The sequence below is a fragment of the Leucopleurus acutus genome (assembly GCF_964270905.1).
Source record: "Leucopleurus acutus genome assembly, chromosome: 4".
Lineage (NCBI taxonomy): Eukaryota > Metazoa > Chordata > Mammalia > Artiodactyla > Delphinidae > Leucopleurus > Leucopleurus acutus.
In genome coordinates, this window is record NC_139146.1 from 120196257 (window position 1) to 120219796 (window position 23540).

Consider the following 23540-nt stretch of genomic DNA (forward strand, 5'->3'; position numbering starts at 1 on the left):
TTTTTTAATTGAAGTATAGTTAATTTACAATGTTGTGTTCATTTCAAGTGTACAGGAAAGTGATTCAGTTGTGTTTTTATATATATATATATATATATATATATATATATATATATATTCTTTTTCAGAGATATTCTTTTTCAGATTCTTTTCCATTATTAGTTATTACAAGATATTGAGTACAGTTCCCTCAAGTTGAATTTTATTCCATTGTAAGATGAATTATTTGGTAAAATCAAGCATTATATTTTACACATAGTTGAGATTTAAAAATTGATGGAGGTTGAATGAAGTAATGAAGAAATTTGTGGCTCTAGGTTGCATTAAAAATATTGATTCAATTTTGAGTAAGTGATTTTTGCTAAAAATTTGTGAAGTTTTAACTAATAAGCATAAGAAAATCTGAAAATATTTCCTTGAAGTTCTGTAAGTGTGAGGGCAAAAATTTGTATCACCTTGCTTGTCAAATTCAAGGGCACTATAAGAAAAGTTATCCTGAGACCTGAAAATAGTTTCAAAATTTTGAAACTCTTACAAACAAAATATTTACATTTTCATTCTCTAAATTGAATAACCAAGTGTAAATAAATGGTTTTGAAAATCCCCCAAAATCCCTTTGAGAGTCTCTAATAATAATCCTAGAGAGGTCATTCATTCAATTCACTTTGATTCAGAGCCTGTCAATAATGTGCTGGGAGCTATTCTTGGCCCTGAGGATAAATTAGTGAAAAAAGTAGAAAATCCTATCATCATGAAGCATACAACCTAGTGGAAAAACTAGATAATGAACAAAATAAGTGAATGATACAGTAAGATGATAAGTACTTTGGAGGAAAATAAACCAAGAAAAGGGGTAGAGAGTAGGGGCAGAGAGAAGTGTCTTTTCAAATCTAGTTGTCAGGGATGGCCTCACTGAGGGGGGTGACATTTGAGCAAAGACTTGAGGGGATAAGCCTGCCAGGCCGAGGAAACAGTGGATACTTGAGGCAGCATCCTGCCTGAAACATGCCAGAAAGAGCAAGAAGGCCAGTGTGATTGGAGTAGAATGAGACAACATCAGAAAAGCCATTTTAAGAACTTAGGCTTTACTTTTTGTGAGAGAGAAAAACCATTGGAAGATTTTGTGCAGAGAAGTTTATAACAATTTAATAGTATCTGTCTGACTGGTGTGTTGGGAATAAAAGTGGACAACAGTGGAAGCAAACAAACAGATTAGGATGCCCTTGGAGTCATCCAGGATTTGGATGATGGCAGCTTGGATCAAGGCAGGAGCAGTGGAGGTGTGAGGAATGCTTGTATTTTCAGTATGTTCTGAAGCAGAGCCAATAGGACTTGCTAGGAGATTTATATGGGATGTGAGAGAGAACCAAGTCAGTCATGACTCTAAGGCAGTGGTTCTTAACTGTGGACAATTTTGCCCCCCAGGGAACATTTGGCAAAATGTCTGGTGAAATATTGGGTATCACAACTGGGGAGTATGCTATACGTGTCTAGTGAGCAGGGGTCAGAGATGCTGCTAAACATCCTATGATGTACAGAACAGCTCTCTCCAAAAAAGAATGATCCAGCCCCAAATGTCAATGATGCTGAAGTTGAGAAACTCTGGACTAAGGTTTTCAGCCTGAGCAACTGGACGGATGGAGTTTCCAGTAACTCAAGGAGGACGCTGCTAGTGGAGTGGTCTGGGGAAGTGAAACCAGGAATTCTGTCTTTTTGAGGTGCCTATTAGATTTCCAAGAGACCAATTTCAAATATTACAATGTCATAAAGTAAAAATGAAAAAGTTTATCTGATTTTAAATTATTTTTAAATGGTTTCTTTAGAGATTAAATTCCTATAGAATTTAGGAATTTAGAAAAGGGATATTTCCCATTTACATTCTTTCCCTATTTTGGATCCCTAGTACCACACACTTCTCTGAGCAGCATTTCTGATAGCTTAGAAGATATTCTTATATTTTTAGGCTATCCCTAAGAATAATTGGTTTCTTTTCACCTATTAGTCCTTCAAAATAGCTTCCTTCTTCCCCTAAGTTCAGAATGCTCACAGCTGAACAAGCAGCTACACGGGCAGTCTGACTTGTTGTGGGGAAGTTTGCCTTATTACTTCTCAGCCAGCCTTGGTGGATTACGTGGAAAAAATGGAATCTGCTTAGCCTAAGATTTTAAAGTCTTTTAACTTTGCAGTTGAGTGCCTAAAATTGAATTTTGTAATTAACTTAGTTGTGTTTCTAGTCCTCTCATCCTTTCCCTACATGCATTCCTTTCTCTAGAGGAGGAAGCCAATCAGTGAATACCTTAGACCTGCCCACCAACCATGAAGCAGAGAAAATGTAGATGCTAGTGATTGAATTAATTCTCACACTTTAGTTAATGCTGCTCAATATTTCTCACTTTTTTTGTTTCCAAAATGTCATTTTTTCTCTTCAAATACTGTTAAAATATCTTTAAAATGCATCTTGCATGTAAATATAACAAAGCAGCCAGAGTAATTAGTTCACAGCTACTGGTTTTTATAATTCAGATGTCCAGGGCTGCAAGGAGTGAAATGGTGAAACTCAGCAAGGGGAGGGGACTTCACTGAATTAATTTAAAAGAAAATCTGTACATGGGGATTCTTTAGAAAGCTGTTGTTAGGCATAATTTTCTCTGTTATTTTTAGAGTTTCAATTTCTAGTCCATTTGGTATTTTGAGAGTTTTGATTCATCTTTACTTATAACACCTTTATTAAGACTTCAGAAATAGAAACAGTCATAGACAAATGCTGTGATGCATGTGGGTTCTATTTTCTTATTTCTTACTAAGATATCTAAATATAGACATTTGATCAGAAACATTACAAGGATGATTGATGCATGTTACAAACCTAGAATATTCATTAGGAACATGCACAGACTTTGCTGTAAATATGTTTTATAACAAAATTGATGTGTGGGTACATCTTCCTGAAATTGAATATAATGAATAGATAATGTCAAAAATATGAAATACAGATTGTGACTGGTCAATAATTAGCAAGAAGGGAAAGTAGTACAATTAACTAAAATTGAGTAATTGGGGAATGAATCTTTCTAAAGAACCAGGGAAGGAGCAGGGCAACCCAATTTCCAGACTCTTCTGGTTTAACTTTTTCTTTGGTGGTAAAAAGGAAATAGCCCAGGGCTTCCCTGGTGGCGCAGTGGTTGAGAGTCCGCCTGCCGATGCAGGGGACATGGGTTCGTGCTCTGGTCCGGGAAGATCCCACATGCCACGGAGCGGCTGGGCCTGTGAGCCATGGCTGCTGAGCCTGCGCTTCTGGAGCCTGTGCTCCTCAACGGGAGAGGCCACAACAGTGAGAGGCCCATGTACCGCAAAAAAAAAAAAAAAAAAAAAAAAAAAAAAAAAAAAAAGGAAATAGCCCATAGGCTCTAATCTACTACACCTTGCTAATCAAATCATCACGTGGTCTTCTTTTACTTTCTTTCTCTAGACTTGTAGACTTTCAGAAACTACAAGTTACATGAAAGTTTAATTTATCAGATATACAGGTTCTGTCTAGCTTTGCATTTATTTTATGTTCTTCTCCTAACATCCATAAATTATATTACCAAATTCTGTATCAGTAAGTTAATATTTGTGTTTTTCTGTATCCAGTGTCCTAAAGAATCAAAGGTTACCACAAAAGATGAATAAAAATTGACTAGATTTTTAGAATTCTAGAAAAGAATTTCTTAAACCACTTATTGGCTTGTTGTCTGATTTCTTGAGGTTTACAACAATTGTGTAACTACTGTTTTTTTCTCATCTGTGTCTAGAAACAAAGAATAGGAAAACACTTAAATTGCATTTAGAGTTTGGAAACACCAAAAAAGTGTTTGTAGTAAGGATAAACAAATATAAAGCTTTCCTTAAGTGATTAAGTAAAATACCTTAAAGATCTTTTAAATGTGGAAAATTTATGCATCTGGAGGCTTATTTAGTTGCTAGTTGGCATGATCTCTCAAAGTGTCCTTTTTGTAGTACTCCTTGATAGCCCGATAGTAAAAAGAAACAGAATTCAGAGTATAGTGTCTCATTAAAGCACACTTGGCCCATTTTCTCCTCAGTGTTTCAGTTGGCTTACCTAATCCTCTGTTCATAGACTTGCAATTTGTAACTTTGTTTCACCAGACTTGCAATTTGTAACTTTCTCTGTTGTCAGATCAAAGACAATTAAAACAAAACAGAAAACAGCTACAGTTTTACTCCATTCATTCATCTATGCCACAGCTGGTAACTAAGCACTTACTATGTGCAGGCACTGAGCTAGCCACGGGGGCTACTAGGAGAGTAAGACCCACAAGAGCTGATGGGGAAAATGAAAGAGAGCAGGGAAGCTGATAGACAATTATAGTGCATTTGCAAAATGCTATATAAATACAGACAAATACAGATTACGGTAGAAGCACATGGAAGGGACTAAAGGCATCCTCCTAGAAGAATAACCTCTAATCTGAGATCAAAAGATGAGTGAGAGTTAGCTAGAAAGAGAGAAGATGTGATTGTCCTTGCAAAGAGCCTGAGATTTTGCATATCTTGCTTTGTCTGAGTTTAAGAGAGGGAAGCCTCAGGAAATGATACTATGGGTATAGGGAAAATGGTCCTTCATGATGGGCCTTGTGATCTAATCCACATTAAAGAACTAGAAACTGATCTGGAGAACAATGTGGGAGTTTAGGCTGTAAACTAAACTGTTGGATATACACTTCAGAAGAATTACTTTGGCTCTGATTTTGAAGAAGAGATGGGATGGTAGCAGGTAAATAGGCCCATCCTAATCTCTCCAGGACAGTCACACTTTATGTTTTGCTAGACATCATATGAGAAGAGGAAGTTAGAGAAGTGCAGACAGTGTTTGATAGTAGGAAGTGCCATTAGAAAAAGAAGAAGAAATGGCCACCAATAAAAATATTTATATATATGTAACATGTTTTATATATATATATGTGTGTGTGTGTGTGTGTTTAATTTACTTGCTATAACTTGTTAGAATTGCAACTTGTCCATGGTGTGTGGAATTATGAAATCTTAATAAGTGCTATCTTAGACAATTCAGATAGATTATGTGCCTTTTTTTTGTCCACGCTGTGGGGCATGTATGCAGGATCTTCATTCCCCGACCAGGGATCGAACCCACGCCCCCTGCAGTGGAAGCATGGAGTCTTAACCACTGGACCTCCAGGGAAGTCCCAATCTTAGCCAATTCAAATAAAAACACTCCCAAGTCACTGACACTGCAAAGATATATGTGTGTGTGTGTGTGTATATATATATATATATATACACACACACATATACATATATATATACGTATATCTGGATTAAAAAGTAAAAAGGTAGACTGCATTGGCTCTGTACTTTCAAACATACAGAACATAGGTTCTATGTGATATATCAGACATTTCAATCTAATCATATATTTTAGTGGACTGAACTTTCCACAGAAGATAGTGACAGAAAAAAATTTTAATGCATCTACTCCTGCACACAAAATTATAACAAAAAACACAATCAAATAAGTAGATCTTTTCAATAAATCAGGAAAAATAAACCCAGGATGTTGGCAAGCTAGGTTCTTCACTTGTATAGGAAAATATGTCAGCACCCTTTATTGGGGCTGCAGTACGGATCCCCAGAGCACTGCCTCTTAGAAGGGAGCCAGGAAAATTAGAAGGAAAGAAGGAATGTGAAGCTGTGGAAAATAATTTTTGTCTGGGTTCGGATGAGGTGACTACAAATCTGATTCTATCCCAAGAATAATTTTTCCTACCTGAATGTTATGTAACTCAGCCACTTTTTATCCAATAAACTGTTAAGCTTGCTTGGATGCATAAAGAAGCTGAACATGGACAAGGGTGCCTCATTGTTCCAGAAGAGGGAGAGAAGATTGGGAGGTGGGGAAAATTCTCTGAGGTTGCCTACCTAGTATCCTCCCAACCTTTACAGGGAGATAGAGTGATTCTGTTTGACATTTACTTGCCATAAATTGTTAGAATTGCCCGCTTGCCCATGGTGTTTGGAATTGTGAAATCTTAATAAGTGCTGTGTTAGCCAACTCAAATAAAACCACTCCCAAATCACCAGCACTGCAAACAGAGGAGAAAGTGCTAGGGAATTTTAAATTAATACCTTCTCCATCTCCTATATAATTTACATTCTGAACCCAATCAACAAAACAGATGAGAACTTGAACTCACTTCCTCCTCTCTTCTACCCTATGTCTCCTTTCTTGGAGAATGGTGTCACCAAAGCATAAAGTAGGGAGCAAATGTAATTTTAGATCATCAATTCCTACTGATCTAATTCCCATCATTTCTTTCAAATCCACTTGCCTTACCTCCCGCCACATCCTAACTCAGGGCTTATTTCATTCTTGTCTGAAAATTTGCATTGCCTCTCAAACCATTCCTCGCCTGGAATCTCTTTGTATCACTTGCAAAATTTCCTCCACGTTCCCCACAAAGGGAGTTACAAACACTCAAGCAGATTATGGCTTTCCCATGTTCACCATCCTTTAGTGCTTCCTAGGACCTAAAGCAGTTCTAAAAGAGGGACATGCACATGATTTGTGAATGTTTAAGAAAATACAGATGAAAAGCTTCACCCAAGACCTATGAAATTGGAATCTCTTGAGTTAGGGCTCTGGCATGTGTTTGGAAAAGGATCTCTAGGACATACCCAGTTAAGAACAACTGTCCTACAAAATAAAATCTAAATTTCTTTGCATGACATACAGAGCCCTTCATTATTTGTCCCCTGCCTCGGACATCTCAGATGTCACTTTATATTTTTGCTTCATCAATACTGAACTCCTTTTAGTTTGGGGAATACATTTTTCTTTTCTATCTTAGTGCCTTTGCACTGACATTCCCTCTGACTAGATTGCCCTTTCCTTGAATCATTCTGCCTGTCTTTCTAAGCTTTGCTTTCCCTAAGCCTTTCTGCCCCTCCCAGCAAAATTAAATGGTCTGTTTTCTGTATTCCCTCTGTATTTTGTCCACAGATCCATTATAAAAATTATCATATTATATTTGCTTCTTTCTTTCTTTCCAAGAAATCAAAAATGATACTACATTTCTGTATTCCAATAACTTGGCTCCAAATAAATATTTGTCAAATGAAAATATGAGTAAGCTAATGAATATGTGAATGAATAGAAATGATCCAACAAAGCTTGTGGATGAGGAAGCTGGGAGCTATATATAAACAGAGGTTTTGCTACAGCCTTTTATGGTGGATCTGTGAGTACAGGGCATCTATTTCTGTTAAGAAGACACTTCTTTTTCCTCTGGAAAACACTTTTTCCATGCTGCAGTACGTTTATGTGGTTGAAAGTAGACCTTTCTGTAAAACTTTTCTGATGCTGACTTCTGAGGTTGGGAAATTATTTGAAGACTAGCATTGTCTGTAAAAATGAATACCTGCTGAGGCCTCTACTGAAAGGCAGAATGTGCTGCATATATCACTGAACAAATGCAAAGAATTCCAGGAAGTAGCTGGCTGTGTGGATATCGCCATGGCAAGGAAACATTTGCTGCTGAGTCTCAATCAGGATGAGGATTGGTGGAAAACTTTATTTAAAAGACACTTGGAAAGTGGAAATGGAAAATACTGAATTTGAGCATTCAGAGGACAGCTGTGTCTCTTTGTGTAATTAAATATCTCCCCTACTGAGTGCTTATTTTCTTCATGTCTGATAGTTTGATGTTCTGCAGCCATAATGGTGTAATAGCATGCTATTTTAATAATACTTTGAATTTATGTCATCCTTTCTCTAAGGCACTGGATTTTTTTGTAGACATTTAGTTCATTTCTCCTTTCTGGACTCAGAGGAGTGTGAGTTTCACCTTTGCAAAGCTTGCCAATGGCCTGTAGTGTGTTTTTGATAGAGGAAGCTGGAGAAGATATTTTCCTTTAATAAGATAAAGATGCGCTTATACACGAAACATGTTCAGTCTGTAGCAGCTGTGTTGACCTCTGCCCTTCCTTTTGTTTAAGTTGTTCCTCCCTTTGGTGACCTGGATTGGAAGATTCTCTGCTGTACACCTGCACTTGTACTGTCCTTATTTGGGACAGTTCTTCCTCCCCCTTTATAAGGATACAGAAAGCCTGCAAGGCATCTGCACTCACCTACGTGCAGCTTCCTTTTAAAGGACAGACATAATTTATCATATAATTCTTAAAATTTGGTACTGTTTCACATTTATTTCACAGCTGAATTTTAATTACTTTTTATGATTTTATTTCAATTACTTCATGGTGTGGGAAGTGAAACTTCTCAGTGTTTCTCTCTCTGGCCTTTCTTTTATGCCTTCTGTTCTATTCTGAGTGCAATTTTCAGGATGTGAGTGAAAGAGAAAGAAATTAGAAAGAAGGCTTCAGTTCAAACAGGGAGAGCTGGAAAAGTGCTTAGAGAATATTTTATTACAACCATTTCACTTTACAAGCAGGGGGATCTAAGCAGTGTCTTGAGTTACTCTACCGTTGATGGTTAAACTTGGTCTCGTGCACTTAGTCACCTAAAGTCAGAGACTTTTCCCTTGTAACTGCAGGAGCCATACTTTTAGGACCCTTAAATCTGGTTCCCTGATCTGGCCATGCTCTTTTTAAAAGATACGTGAATTTACTTGTACAAAAAAGACTTATGGAGGTTGACAAAGTCACATTTTGTTTCACAGCTTATATTGAATGGAAATAATAGCGCAAGAAATCTGCATTGACTGAAAATCTGAAAAAGTGAGTTGATGTTAATGCACAGAATCTCATGAGGTCCTGTCATAGCCTGGCCTCCAAGTTTACCCAATAATTTAGCAGCATCTGAAGTAAAACCCCAGTCTACAGATTGGGACAGTGGTTCTCATCTTTAGCATTCATCTGCTGGAAACAGGATTCAGTAGGTCTCGGGTAGAGCCTGATAATTTACATTTCTAATACGGTTCCTAGATGCTGTTGGTGTTGCAGGACCAGTGGTCATGCTTTAAGAACCACTGCTCTAGCAGAAGTAGCAGGTTTTATTTCTGTTATCACCAGACTAATTATAAGGGATTAAGCAGGCAAATTCAACTCGTCTTGCTGAATGACCTCTCTCAATATTAAACTAAGATTATTTATCGTCCACTGTCAAAGGTGTACTCATCCTTTTAAGACTATTATGTCAATTGTGCCATTTTATCACCTATCCCAGAATAAGCAAGATCTCTTCAGTATGTGGTTGTAACAATATTATATTTTCCTTTATACTGTACTAAATAAATGCATATATACCTTATCTAAGTCAACCTCCTTTTAAAAGTGGCCATAGCATATGTTATTTTGCAAATTCTGTAGATAAAAAAGCTGTACCTCATCTACGACCATATGTGACTTGAAATCACAAAGCTAGTAAGTGCAGAGATGGCAGGGATTTGAACTCAGTTTTTCTGAAATTCTTCTGACAGTCTAATAGTGAAAACTGATGAGTTAATGACACCCTTCATTGTCATAAAAGATGCATCAGTTTGCATAATATTGGCTCTGCAGGATATATGCCTATTAACACTGTGAACCTTGAACTAATTATTAACATTTCAAGACTCTTGAATTAACCTGAAGGATCTGCCTTGACGCAGGCGTTTTGTTACTATTTGAGAATTCCTAATAGATGATGGGGACAAAAATAAGCCAAAAATAGCCACAAATAAATCAGCATCTAGCCAATTAGTTGTACAGACCTATTCACAAGTGCTAAGAGGGGAGCTGTAACAATTTGCAATAAGAGAGTTAAGGCTGAAAAATCTGCATGGAGGTTATTCTTGAGCAGTGTTTTGAAAAGAAGATAACGTGATATGGTTTGCAATAGAGGAAGAAAGAGCACTTCTGGTGAGAAAAAAGAAAGTAAAGATTGGTAAGCCTCCTTCCTTGGCAGGAGTGAAGACCAAAAGATGCAATTGTATCTTAGAAGCCAGCTGAAAAACCAAGATGCACCCGTCCCTGAGATACTCAGCTAAAACAGTGAATATAATCAGGGCTTTCCTAATGGAAGTGAGTCAAAAATTCAAATAAGAAATGCAAATTGTATCACACCCTCCCCCCCACTTCCTAGTCCTCTCTGAATGTTTTCTATAGGAAAGTGTGTTTATAGGGAGAATTGGCATGTATCCTGTGGTTGTGAGAAGTGACATTAGCAGATCAAGATGACTAGAAAGTAGCTGGTAGTATGTTGCATTGGTCAATGCGTGTGAAATTCCAGACACTGCACTGGCCAAAAGAATCTGGAAAGTTCTGTGAAAGTCTGGTTTGTGGGGAATCATTTCTGGATATCCTTCTAGCAGAAAATTTCCTGTAAGATTTAAAGTTGATGAGACCAACCTTCCGTAAATGGCAGAAGCCACCAGTAGAAACTACCAGCTCCTGGAAAGGTGATGACAGTGAGGCTAAGGGGGAATTGCAATTGTTTAAGGACTCGCTAGTGACTCTGAAGTGTGTACTTTGCCTCACTTGATATTATGTTGAGCTTCACTTGGCCTGTGGCTCACCTCATTTGATGAGGCGAAGCTGCCTTAATGTTTGAACATGCCCCTAATGTTTACATGTTCCTTTCTACCTTCAGTCATTACACAGGATAGTTAGCCAATACTATTCACACGGAATTATGTTTGCTTTGAAATGCATATCTGACTCCCACTCTGAACCTCAGAGGGGTGAGGTTCAGAGTGGGTGAACTGGGGTGATATCCTGCATATAGTCCCCATTTTGTGGCCCTGTCTCTCACTGTTAGGTAAAAGCTGCCTGGAAGACTGCAAAATTAAAATGGAGAAGTAATGAAGAGTTTCCTAAGTTACAAATAATTGATGATGATTATAAAATTGATGGTAAGTTTTCATTGCATAATTTGATTGATATGGCAGTTATCATAGCAGCCTTGAACAGAATGCTCTTGTGAACAAGATCATTTATCTCACCGAGTCTGTTTTTGCATAAACATTTTTAAATGAAAGGCATAATAAATCTGTCCAGAGCATGCACACAGTGAGCTGCCAAACCTGCCACCTGTTTAAGGTTTTAATGAACACTTCTGCATTCAACAAAAAGCCGTATCAAATTAGTGCTGACATTTTGCTTTTCTCCTGCCTTTCATATTCCCGGAACCCTGAGAGATCATCTTGCAAAATCCTCTAAATGGGGGACTGATTTTTTCATTAGAATTCAGCAACCGCTGTTAAGCCAGCTCCCCCAGATTCGTGTTTACATCTACAGTTCAATTGGGACCTGGGGGGTCACGGGCAAAGTTAAGAGTGTTGGGTGAGTGGAGAGTTAGAACTCCAGGAAAGTGGAAAAAGAGCGCTGGACGAGGAGCCAAGAAACCTAAGCGTTTGCCTTGGTTTTCCTACTGTTAGCTGGTGGTTAGCTGGTGAACTTTTGGCTCCCAAGGATCCACTGTTGGCACGGGCAGTGCATATCCTAGGTCTGGAGTTGGCGAGAGTGAGGGGCAGGGTTATGGGGAAGACCAGACAGCGTCGTGCCGGAGGGGGCCAAGCTCGCATATTCATCTGTGAAAGTCTTAACCAAAGCAAACACAGCGATGCCATCTTGTTCCCTAAATGTACTGCCCTTTAATTCTGTCAGCTGAAGTCGTTGTTTTGAAGTATAATAGCATGTTAAGGGAAGGATTCCCATATTTCCTATCCCAGAGTCCTGAAATGGCACAGGTGCCAGCACTCTGAGAAAGGGCAGCACGTGAAAGAAGCAAACAGAACCTCTGCCTCCTGGGGCCTCAAAGAAGGGAGGCTCAGCCACACAGGGGGAAGGACCCTTCCTGGGGCATGGCAGAGCACTCACGCTGTGGGGAAATGGTGACTTTGTGCAGGCTTTTTACACCAAGCAATTTTGCTGCTGAGCAGCATGGATAACCTCTGAATCCAGAGCTTTGATTAAATAAAGGGCATTAGCAAAAGACACATGTGTGGGTCATTGCTTTTCCTTCTGCTCTGGTCTTTTCTCTTTATCCTCCTCACAACATCTTAATGAGCTTTTAATCCCCCATTTTTATGTTTATACACAGAGATTTATCTTGTACCCTTGACCTTGGCAGACAGTCCATGTTTTATATGCACACTTGTGGGGCCGAGGGGATTCAAGTTTGCCATTCAACCTAGTTAGGCACGCAGCCTATACCTCCCTGCTGTTCCTTGGGGTGATAGCCAGGGAACAATGGGCTTAATTAGCCTATTTCACATTCAGAATATATTTCCAGCTAGCCTTTGGTCCTGGCAGGCCGTTAAGGATGTATGCATTCCTGCTGCTGCTGTTGATGGTGAAGTGAGTTTTTAACCATGAACTGTTGTGAGTCCTCTGATAACATTTCAAGGGTAAAATCCCTTTGATCTTCTCATTTCAATAGAGATCCCTCAAAAGGAATAAAGCCCAGGTTCACTAGCCAACAAGTGATGCCACGGGTACACGTAGTCTGTTTAAGTCAGGGAGACACATTTTATCAACTGTCAGGAAAACAAACATGAGACAACCATGTGTTGGTTTTATGTATTATTTTTCAATTTTGTAGGCTATTTTTCTCTAAATTATTTTGAAGGGGTTATTTTCATGTGAAAAGCAGTATCAGAGTTCAGCATAATCAGCAAGAGATCTAGGTCCAGTGCCCAAATTTGTTTTTATTGATAATAGTTACAAAAAGAATTTAAAAGAGTCATATAATAAAAAGCACAAACAAAACATTAAAGCAAGAGGCAAATAATAAAGGCAGTTGGAGGAGTACAATTAATACCTGAGAGCTTAGGCTTAGTTAGTCTGTAACTGTAGATACTCTGGGTGGCAAAGGACTGTGAAATTGGGTAGTATCAATTTCTCAGACTACAAATGCTGTGTTAAATAAAATGTAACTACATTTTTATATAATTCGTATTAATCTAAATTTCAAGTTCCTATTTTGACTGATAGTCAAAGCATGAATCACACAATTCTTAGCTGTTTTTAGATTTACAATCAATTGAGACAGGATTTTCACGTACATGGCACTGTAGCATCTAGAGAGGTGCCCAGACCCCGTTGGCATCCACCGCAATGGAAATCATTTCTTCAGAGAAATCACCTCTGCATACTTGTATCTGCTGTGATAATGTCCTGTGTCTTCCTGGTTTCTGGTCCTCAGTCCATGAATTTTCTATCTTTCTCACCCACATTTCAAACCCTCTTCACTCTTAGCTAATTCAAGTGCCTTCCTTTGAGACATGCGAAGAGCATGTTGCTCCGTGCTCCCTGAATACCACCCTCTGCAGACACTGCACCATGCTGGGATGGGTGAGAAACCCTACCACTTGCTTTCCAGACAAACTGACCTTGAGCCTAAGCTCAAGGATGTCAGGACAAAGGGTCCTTTCTCTGAGAGTCTTACCATTATCTATCTCTCTTGTTTTTCCTTCAGTTCTTTTCTCCCATTACAGGTCCAAGTTTGTATTCTTTTTAATCTAGCTGAAAGTGGAAATAGGGAGTAGATAAGAGGAAATATATTGATTCTGCCTAATTGAACTTTCTGTCATATTCTTGGCCTGAAGCTTTTAAACTTTGCTACTCATGTGAAGTTTTCTGTCTCTGATTCTACTCCCCTCCAAGGAGATGAAAGAGTCCTTCTAGTGGCCCAAATGAGGTAGCTCAGGAAAAGTGCATCATCAACACCTATAACATCCAGGCACAGTGATCTCCAATACTATGAATCTCGTTGACATGAGCAGTACCAGATGACTGTCTGGCCTCTGTTTAAACAGTCCCATTGACAAGAAACTACTGACATCCAATAGTTTCCCTTTCTGTCCTTCCCTGTGGATGCTCCTTTTTTTCCTCCATGCCTATCCATGACCCAATACTAATTAGCTGAAACTGAAAGTCAGTTAAAAATGATTTTTTGAAAGCCCTACCTACCACCCAATGCATAGTCAACATTTAATTGAATACCATACTGCCAAAGTAAACTACAGATTTGGAATTTTATCACTAAATTGAAACGAATTAATACTGAGAGCCAAAAATGTACCAAAGAAGTCTCATGTATCTTCTCTCATTCAACTTTTGATGGTCCTAGACTGTAAGTTCCTGGGGATAGGGACTATGGCTTCTTCATCCCAACACATAGCATCCTACTCCTACTATGTACTTGCACAGTATTTGAAATTTGTGAGCTAAGTGTTGTTTTGACATGTTTCAAAGTAAATTGAGATTCAGAGGGGTTAAGTGACCAACTCAGAGTCACACAGGTAGTCACGTGGCAGGGGTGAAATAAGATTGAAGGGTTCTGAACCCATGTGCATGGATAGCTCTCTCTTCCTCATTGTTTGGATGGCTATAACATTGCATATATCATGAGTTAGGATGTATATCTTGAGTCTCATAAGCTCCCCACAGTCCCCTCTGACAGCCATGAAAAAAATCTCAGTGATAAGCATTCCTCTTTATATTTTCCTGATGCTTTCCTAAAGATAAAGTGAAGCATAAATACTCTAGGGAGGATTCTCAGAGCACATCTTGTTTAAAGGATGGTGCTGGCATCCAGGAGTGTGTCTTGCATGAATACACCAGAACTTTTATGTAAGACTTACTGTAGAATTTTCTCTAAACTCAACAGACAGCCTTCAAATATGTAGAAGAACTTCCATGATAATTTTAAGACTTGAAACTAAGATGATGTCCTAACTCTTCCCAAATCTTGCTTTCTGAGAGTGTCTTTCCCCTTTTGTATTAGACAATGAGATGGGATGCGAGTATGTGTATTGTGCTCTAAGCAGGCTGAGCAACTTGACAATCCTGTGACTCAAGTCTAATTTGAGGTTCCCACTGAACAGAGATTCCTGGTTTTGTTTCAGATGCTGGTAAGTTTCTTCCATGTTCCTCCCTCCAGGAAGTACCACAAACCCAACCACATAATGAACAGCACTTGATACAATTAAATATGATGTAAGTGCAAGAAAGCCTTCGTTAACTCATGTGACATTCAGCGCTCCACTTCCCTCCCAGGCCTTTTTCCTGTTTGGAACATTGGAGCCAGACATGGCTGGTCAGTAGGAGATAACAGCTTCACTGAGCTCTCTGAATGCATCTGGAAATGACAAGCTTACCCCAGACAGTGCCCACCTTTTCTAGGAAAGTAGGAAGGAGGCCAAGGAATTTGTATGTATGAAACCTATATGTAATAATTTTTTAAAAATCTGTGTGTTCAGATCCCATATGCAAAATAACAAGTAACAGCTCCTACATGATCTTCATGGAGAAAATTGAACACTCCAAGTTGGGGAGAAGTTATAGATCAGCCTTGTTGGTATGTGTTTACTATTCATGCCTTTATTTCCATCTTAATGGTACTTTCAATTCAATAACAAAAAGCTTTCTTGTAGAAGAATAGGGAAAAATAAATGAAATATTGTAGCTAAGATTTATTGAGCACTTACTATGGGTTGGGTGCTGTTCAAAAGAATTTATATGGAGTATATATTTTAATACTTAAAATACCTGTAGATTATAGGTACTACTGTGATTCTCATTTTATACATGAGAAATGAGGGCAAAGTTAAGAGACTTGCTCAGGGTCAGGAACTGCTATAGAGCCTAAAAATCAGTCTGTCTGATTCAAGTCTGGGCTCTTAACCACAATGTTTCACTCTACCCTAAAAGAGGATTTTTTCAGGAAGCATTCACCAAGCTGAGTAGGACAGTGTCCTCTAAGTACCAGTATCAATGGTCCACTGTCACTACATTAAAATCAACAATGTACAGAAATGTAACAGCCACAAAGTATCCCTGATTACTTATATTGTGTGACTTTACAGTTAATTCAACAGAGTGCTCTAATTTGAAAATATATGCTAGTTTACCATATTACCAGAAAGCCTTAGTATGTTACCTGAATGGGAATAGCAGTGGTTTGCATTGCCTCAGACTTACGCATTTTTACAAAACAGAGGCAACAAGGCTTCATCCTGTGAACCCTATAGAATAAGCTGAGGGAAATCAAAGGCAGCCATTCTGACTCTTCCAGCTCTAGTGGACTTCTCACATGGACACGATGCAGACCAAACTGCATTGTTTTGGGAACCAGCAAGAAGAGAGATGTTAGAGGTGCAATGGAAATGCACAATCATCAGTTTAGCCTCCAGAAACAGAACTCAAGACGTTGCCTTCAAGGACTGCAAAAGTTCAAGGTTGGAGTTGAATAGTCGAGAGAAAAATATTCCTGCCACTTTATGTGGTTCTTTGAACCTTGCTTGCATAGCACATTCACCTCCTCTTAATAGACCTTCAGAAGCAGGCACTATGAAAACTACATCGATTACCTTAACAGTATTGGACTTTGGGCAAAGGAGGCAAGATAGAGAGAAACTTTTCCTTCAACAACTACTTGCTCAAGAAGTAGCATTGCTCGTGCTTCTCATCAATGTAGCCAGTGGATCTCATGCTTATCTAATATGTTAAGCATTTTTTTTTTTTTTTTTTTTGCGGTATGCAGGCCTCTCACTGTTGTGGCCTCTCCCGTTGAGGAGCACAGGCTGCAGACGCGCAGGCTCAGCGGCCATGGCTCATGGGCCTAGCCGCTCCGTGGCATGTGGGATCTTCCCGGACCGGGGCACGAACCCGTGTCCCCTGCATCGGCAGGCGGACTCTCAACCACTGCGCCACCAGGGAAGCCCTGTTAAGCATTTTAAAGACACATAATATGTATTTGCTCATGAATCTCCCATTGCCAGAAAAATCCCTCTCCCTTCTCTGCCTGCTACATTCCAAGAAATGAGAGAATTATAGATTTCTGTAGCTATGCTGATCCACAAATTGGGGTTCAGAGCTTAGATGAGCTACGCCCACTACCCCTCACTTCCCTTGACTTTGTTACCAATTCTCACCTCCCTCAACTGTGTGTGTGTTTGTGTGTAAAGGGCAAAGAGAGAGAGACAGACAGAGACAGAGACAGAGACAGAGGTTGGGGTAAATAGGAAGCAATGAGTCTCGATAATAAAAAATGGCAGTTTGTATAGATATAACTTGGGGTATGTTAAGGAGGATGACAGGGGAGGAAATCTATATTATGTCCATTAGAAAACTTCCTGTCTGTCAGTACATGCTTACATAAATTCTCTCACAATTGTAATGATGTGGAATTATGCAATTCTGTCCTTGTCCATGAAGGTTAAAAAATATGCTCTTAAAAACCTCATTTTATAGGCAGGTCTAGACCATGATCTTCCAGTTGTTTGCTTATTTAACTCTTAACTCATCCACTTATTCAAAAAAAAATTTGACCTAATTTTTTATTAAAACATGGCCTCTGTTAGAATAAGGGCCCTGGATTATTATAAAATCTTTTAAGGTTGTCACACTTAGTAATATTCGAACATATTACCTTTTTAAATACTTTTTATTGTGATAAAAACACATAAGATGAGAGCTACTCTCAATGAAGTTTGAAGTGTACAGGATAGTATTGTTCACTCTATGCACAATATTACACAGTAGATTTCTTGAACTTTCTCCTCTTGTGTAACTGAAACACTACACCCATTAAACAGCAACTCCCCGATTCCCCCTCTTCCCAGCCACTGGCAACTACCATTCTACTTTCTGCTTCTATAAGTTTGACTACTTTACATACCTCATATAAGTGGAATCATGCAGTGCTTGTCCTTCTGTGACTGGCTTATTTCACTTAGCATAATGTCCTCAAATTTTGTTCATGTTGAAGCATATATATAAATCTTCTATTTCCTAAGGCTGAGTAATATTCTATTGTACATATATATCATATTTCTTTATCCATTTAGCCATTGATGGACATTTAGGTTATTTCCACCTCTTGGCTATTGTAAATAATGCTGCAATAAACATGGGAGTACAAGTATCTCTTTGAGATACTCTTTTCAATTCTTTTGAATAAATACCCAGAATTGGAGTTGTTGGATCATACGGTAGCTCTCTTTTTAATTTTTGAGAAATCTTTGTACTGTTTCCACAGTGACTATACCATTTTCCATTTTACCAACAGTGCAAGTGCACAAGGGTTCTAATTTCTCCACTTCCTCACCAATACTTGTTTTCGTTTGTTTGTTTGCTTTTTGTTTGTTAATAATGGTTATCCTAACAGGTGTGAGATGATAGCTCATTGTGGTTTTGATTTGCATTTCCATGATGATTAGTGATAAAACATTACATTTTAATTTTTAAAAATTGTAATTACATCCAGAGAACAACTCCCATATCTATATATCTCTACTCTCCAACGTCATTCATTCTTTGACATGAGAAATGGTCTGTGCTCCTTGAAATGGCCTTCTAGCCTGCTTCCTATGCTGTAGAAGGTTGAGAATCACAGGTACCATTTCATTTTATGCTGTAGCTTCTCCTTGTCTGTCCAAGCTGCTACAATTTCTTCTAAAATGTTATATATAATTTCTTCTAAAAGGGCCTTCAGTGTATCATGTTATAATTCATTTGATTAGACAAAAGCTACATCCACATTTCTTTCTGAGCTAGTTCTTTCTATACCTTGGATGGAGAATCAGAGTGCTGACGGACAAGGCCCTAAGCATTTTAGAAGACTTTTTGTTTAGTTGATGGCCTACAACGTAAAGCCTTAAGATTCTTAGAGGCTCTCTTAACTAGAAAAAAGGGTCTGAGTGTCATGTCCCTGAGATTTCTCAGATGCTCTACCGCATACCTTTGAATCCTTCTGAGGTCTCAACGAAGGGTCTTTCGACCACACTTTTGAGATGTTTACTACTTGACTGGTGGTCTTCTGGATTTACTGTTTGCCCTGAGGCTATTTCTTACTTTGTGATCTTTTGTTGCCTAGAGAAACTGGGGATTACAAAAACAGTTTTACTAGTAGGTCTTGCCTTCTTTATATTCTCTCTAAGTCTTCTTTATAGTAGTTTTTTTAGCTTATCTTTTTCTAGCCATACATTATCATATGTAGATAAAAGAAAACAGTTGGCACTTTCAACACTTTGCCTGAAAATCTTAGTGAAATCTACCAGTTCATTAGGTATGTATTTTTTTATGCCTTATCAGTGGTACAGTGTTGCCAAATACTCTGCCACTGCATAACTAGGGTTATCTTTTCTCCACCTTCCAATTTCCTCACTGTCTTTCATGCCCCCAACCCCCAAAAGAAGTCTCCTTGAAGCCCTTCTGGCTTCTGCCTAAGTCAATGCTACATATTTTAGGTTTTTGTTACAATAGCCATTGAATTCCGGGTACCGCTTTATGCTTCTGTTATGTATCACTGCAAACTATCCCAGAATTCTGAAGCGCAAGACAATAACCATTTTACTATATCCCATGTTTTCCTGGGTCAGAAATTTGGACAGTTTGGCTGAACGATTCTTTTGCCCCCATTGACAGCAACCAAAGTCGCTTGGTGGTATTCATTGGTGGATGGGTTGGTCTGGACGGTTCAGACAGCTTCATTCACATGTCTGACACCTAGGTGCAGACAGCTGGGCTCAGTCATGTCTGTTGATTGGAGCACCTGGTGTGAGCTCTCTAGCATAGCTGTCTCAGGATACCTGGTAGGTTTTTATAGAGGATCAGGGCTCCCAGAGAGGGTCCCAATAGACAATCTTTTCACAGATTCAAAGCAGCCATAGAGCCCACCTATATTTAAGGGAAAAGCCAAACACTTCATCTCTTGATGGGAAGAGTGCCAAAGAATTTGTACCCATATTTATCACACTAAATGATGGTATAAGAAATAATAATGAGTCAATAAGGGATAAAGAAAATGGAGCAAATATTTACTAGAGAAAAGGGCACTATTAGATTATAATCTAAAAATTTATTAAATTCAGTGTGTGAAGTGAACATGCTCTATTATCAAACTTCTCTGAGGCAACAAATACATATAAGCTTAGGAACTTGTAGTTTTCCAGAACAGGTCATGCCAAAGAATTGTTTACCAAGAAAATTGAGCCCCTGGTGACTGCTTTTATTGATGTGACTTTTAATGAAAACTCCCAAATTAACTTCTAGGGAGGTATATAGTACTGGAAAGGTTACTCAGAATATCTTGCAACAAACAATACTGACAGGCTAGAGAGCTATGTGTGTGTGTGAGCTGCCCTCTCATTCTCCACTTTGTGAAGAATCCTCTGCATACATTAAACAAGTCCTTAAGCCTGGTTGCTTATTGAAAAAGAGAACCTAACTTTGAAATCCAAATATACTTGTGAAATTGGAGCACACTTCTATTCTCTAGTATGTTAAATTATAAAGCTACACCCAGCAGGGAGTGTGGGGAATGCTTTAAAAGAAGAGGATAACAATTTTTACCAAAGTTATTGTATCAGTCAATTAGTCTTCTCTGCTTCCGACATTTGGCCACCAGATATGGGCATTGCAATTTTTTTCAGAAAGATTTTTTACTGGGAAATTGGTGAAAGAGCCCTTGCCCAATGTAGAAATTTTTCCACTAACCTCTTCGCATTCTCGCCAGGTGTTGCTCCTTGTCAGTGTAGAGATGGGACTGGGGGAAAGGACCATACATTTATCAACTTCTAGAACAATTTCCAAAATTCTAATTAGATAGATAGATGACTGGTAGATAGAGAGAGAGAGAGATTGATAATTTTAAGGAAAATTTTTGTTTAGGGAGAAATCAGTAGGAAGAAGTTTTGAAATTTTGCAGAGAAGTTACTTAGTTTGGGAAACAGGTTGGTGCACTACCTGGCTTATTTGTTTATTTATACATGGCTTTTGTTTTTCTTTAAGTTCTGGGAAACTACAGGATTGCTCAAATAGGAGAGACTCATCAGCTGTTATTACAGGAGGGACTTAAAGATCAACGAGGCAGTGCTGGAAGAACAGGGCACCAGGAATCAAGGCTGTCAGGAGCACAAGTCAGAACCCACCGATTCTGCCGAACATAAGCTCAGTGGAACAGCAGTTCTATCCATCTTTTTAACCAGTGGGGTGCCAGGTGGCTAGAGCAGTGCCACTGCTTTTTGAATTTAGGTTTTCGTATTGTGATTGAAGATTATAGTACTGCTGATATTGATTTCTGTAATCTGTAAAGGACTAGAAAATGTACTGTTTGGATACATGGGGAAAAGACTCCTCCTTAACCTTAAAGAAAAGCTATATCTGTCTCTGCCTTTCTCTGTCTCCTGCTCCTACTGTGTGTGTACATGTGTGTATATGTGTTTTACATATTAAATGTATACATGCATAAATACAGTTACATATATATATAACTATGCATTTTTTTTCAGTTTCGCTTTCAGGCTACAAAGAAAGACTATGTTAGACAAGTATATGTAAATATTAGAGAATTTTCTTCCCTTTCCTAATTACATAGATGCATCTTCATCTCAGTATTGATATTCAGCTATGATTCTTGTCTTAAATAAATCTCCTCAAATAGTGACGTAGCCCCACACATCATACACTGAGTGGTCAGGTTTTTTACAAGGTATTAAAGGTAGGTAACTAAATACAAAGCCAGTGTTTAGCTCAGTAAGGAAAACAACAATTACTGTGAAGGTAAAATGATTGCCTAATACCCCAAGATGTATTTTAAGCCAAACCTATAGGTTTTTATTTGGGATTTTAGCAGAGAATCCAAACCCTCAGACGTCATCTCCACTGTAAGCTCTTAATATTATATATGCATTTTTGGCTTACTTTGTACTTCTCACAGTGAAAAGTAAAGCAAATCAATATTTTTGTTCTGCATTTATCCATCTCTACATAAAAGTAAAATGATGCTGATACAAGACTGTGCTATTTCTCTGCCTCCCTCAAAAGACCATGGCTCATATTCTCCTAGGCCATGGGAGATGCATAGTAAAGACAGGGTTTGTGTTCACCTAAGATGTTTGTCTATAACATGGGCACGGAAAGAATTTAGCTACTTCATTTATCCACTTGAGAAAGGTTAAAAACTGAAACATACCTTAGTGTAATCAGGTAAACTTTTCTTATTTGTGCCATGGATGAAAAAAAATCAAGTTCTTGTCTGAAGTATCTCTTTATAAACTGGCAACCTTCTATTTTGAGCTAAAACCCCATTGCAATAGCAAGTGTGGAAATTGATGAAGGATTTGTGGTCTCTTTGATTATCACTGACCCTGAAATATTGAAATTAATATATTAAAATTCTGAAGCTAAGTATATCACACCTAAGTCATTTGATGGTGTGTAACAGCAGGAAGTCAAATAAATTAGAGATGAATGTTTTTAAATTAACTGATATAACTTAATATTCATTAGAGTAAATCCATTTAATTTCCTCTTAGTTTTATTTGAAAGGGAGCAAATTAATTGGTATAATATATAACGCAGTGTTTGCTACTCCCTACCACCCATCTCCAACATATATGGTACTCAAAAGCAAATACAGTTCCATAGAGGAAATATACTGATAGAGTATAACTTGAATTTATCTTCCTGAAGGAAATATACTGACAAAGTTACAAATAGTTTGTCAACCAGAAGAATGGACAGTTTCCTTTTCTTCTATGTTTAGACGTATACAGATAAAGGATGATGTAGCATTTTGGAGAAAAACTAGCATTGCCAGATATTAGGATGATTTTAATTTTTCAGAATACATGAATTAAGCTGAGAGTGATGGATCTCATTTGGGGCCCAACATCTTCTTATTTTTATTGAACACGAGTGCTAAAATGCCTGATTTTAAAGTTCATAAAAGAGAATACATACTGAATAGATTTGCTTTTTTCTGCTACATCATCAGCTTTTACTAGAGTCTAGCATTCAGATTGGTAACTTAGTAGGAAGAAATACATTTACACAATATTTTTACCAATTGAATAAGGAAAAGGCAGATGTATATTCAAGAAATATCAACCCTATTCAGAACCCAATAAGCTGAATGATTTATCTGAATCATTTCAGATTCATGGTTTGTTTCCATTCCTTTGCTAACACACTTTCATCTCCACTTTTAATGCCTATAATGGTTTTGTGTTCTTTTAAGTTAGGTATCCTTTTATACATTTTTAAAGTTTGCATTAAATAGCAACTTAGTTTGTTGGAAAGGGTTCACTGACATCACATGTTCAAGCTCTTTATTTCTCAAACAATTTTTTTCAACTGAACTCACAACTTGATTGTGAGTTCTCATTGTGAATAAAATTACTCAACCAGTCATCTTCATGACTAAGGCAGGGGCTGCTTTGTCAGCTGGGCAGATGCAGGAGCTGCCTGAGTCCCTTGTTGACTTATATAAAAGGATACTGTGCAGAAATGATGACACAAACAGAGCATTTATCAAGGTGTTGAGGACCTCCTTGTCCTCAGCAGTGAGAGGGATGGGTAATGACAGAAGAACTTTCCTAGTAGGATGTATTTGGAGTGCAGTTTGGATGTAGTCTAGGATGATATTATCAATGGAAAATGAATGTACTACAGTTGAAAGCATAAGAAAAGGCCCCTTTGAGCCATAGAAGGTCATTGGAAGATAAATCAAGATCAACTAGTGAGGAAAGTGTTTTATAGTTTTATGTTGTTTTCCAACTCAGGTAATCAGCCGC

General features: G+C 38.2%; 1 protein-coding gene across 6 annotated transcripts in view; it reads left to right on the top strand.

Annotated features, from left to right (window-relative positions):
- ARHGAP24 (Rho GTPase activating protein 24) overlaps positions 1-23540 on the top strand; it is a 783348-nt gene that overhangs the window by 453799 nt on the left and 306009 nt on the right. The window contains exon 1 of one of the 6 annotated variants that reach the window (XM_082838946.1): positions 14828-14873. The exons of the other annotated variants lie outside the window; for them this stretch is intronic. Within the exon in view, the coding sequence (XP_082695072.1) occupies positions 14868-14873 (6 nt within the window). The 5' untranslated portion in view covers positions 14828-14867. Of the gene's footprint in view, positions 1-14827; positions 14874-23540 lie in introns of those variants that run through there. 6 annotated transcript variants of the gene reach the window in all.